At 58.6% G+C, this 1,001-nt stretch overlaps 1 protein-coding gene across 1 annotated transcript in view; it reads left to right on the top strand.

The window, feature by feature from the left end:
• Nucleotides 1-526: 526 nt before the first annotated feature.
• Nucleotides 527-1,001, top strand: part of BOD1 (biorientation of chromosomes in cell division 1) — a 5,490-nt gene continuing 5,015 nt past the window's right edge. The window contains exons 1-2 of the mRNA XM_014947741.1: nt 527-534; nt 829-965. Of these exons, the coding sequence (XP_014803227.1) occupies nt 527-534; nt 829-965 (145 nt within the window). The remainder of the gene's footprint in view (nt 535-828; nt 966-1,001) is intronic.

Raw genomic sequence — 1,001 nt, 5'->3', positions numbered from 1 at the left:
CAGTGGCACACACAAAGAAAGGTGGGGATGCACCTGTGCATGGCATCGTTGCGGGGGGTTGGATTATTGCACTTGCATGTGTCTTGTCCTCCCGCAGTTAAGATGGGAATATCCTAATGAGTTCAATTCTTTGCAACGTGACTGGGAAAGAAAGAAAACTAATGCATAGAATTTGTACCCAGTAGCTTGCAGACGTAATCAGAACAATAAATGATGCCAATAGTCTAAGCACTCACAGCAGAGAAAGCACGTTTAACAAGAGTCTCCCTTGCTCATCCCCTCTGCGGGGACTGCTGTCGGGGGGGTAGGCCTTTAGCGCTGCCCTTTCTGTTGCTAACAGAGTAACGAATGAAAGTCAGGTCCTGGTGAAAATCCAGGATGATCCAACACAAATTGATTTTTTTTCTGAATTTACACAAGTGCTGTCCTCACTGCACCACGGTCACAGCCTGGCAGATCCCCTGAGGAGCCTCCCCGGGATGGAAATCCCAGGAAGTCCAGCCACACATATGGACGGGCCTGCGCCATGCTGAGGTAAACCCTGAGGCCTCTGCCCCAGACACACCACCTGCGGGGCGGAGGCCTCACTGACTCAGCTCCGGGTGGCCCCAGGGAGCAGAGCACCGACCGGGCTGGCTGGCAGGGGCACCACCACCGTAGAGCCCGCCGGGGCTGACCCCTCCCCGGACAGCCCGCTGGTGGTGGGGGGAGATCAGGCACCGTCCCCCTCAGCGAACTACAATTCCCAAGATCCATCTCAAAGACAACGCGCCCTCCCCTCCGCTGCCTTGTGGGTTATGTTGTCGCGGTGCATCTTGGGATTTGTAGTTCTTCGGGGAGAGCGGGCTACCTACTGCCTATAGCCGTCCTTCCTGCGGAGGACTCGCCTCCCCGTGATGCAACACGCCAGGGCTACGCAGAACACGGCGCGCCGCAGGCGACGGTCGCGGCGTCGGGGGCCGCGGGCGAGCAGGGCACAGCGGCTGGCGGGCCCCGGGCGC

The sequence above is a fragment of the Calidris pugnax genome, unplaced genomic scaffold (genome assembly GCF_001431845.1).
Source record: "Calidris pugnax isolate Ruff unplaced genomic scaffold, ASM143184v1 scaffold27, whole genome shotgun sequence".
In the NCBI taxonomy this organism is placed as follows: Eukaryota; Metazoa; Chordata; class Aves; order Charadriiformes; family Scolopacidae; genus Calidris; species Calidris pugnax.
This window is presented reverse-complemented; position numbering and strand designations above follow the sequence as displayed.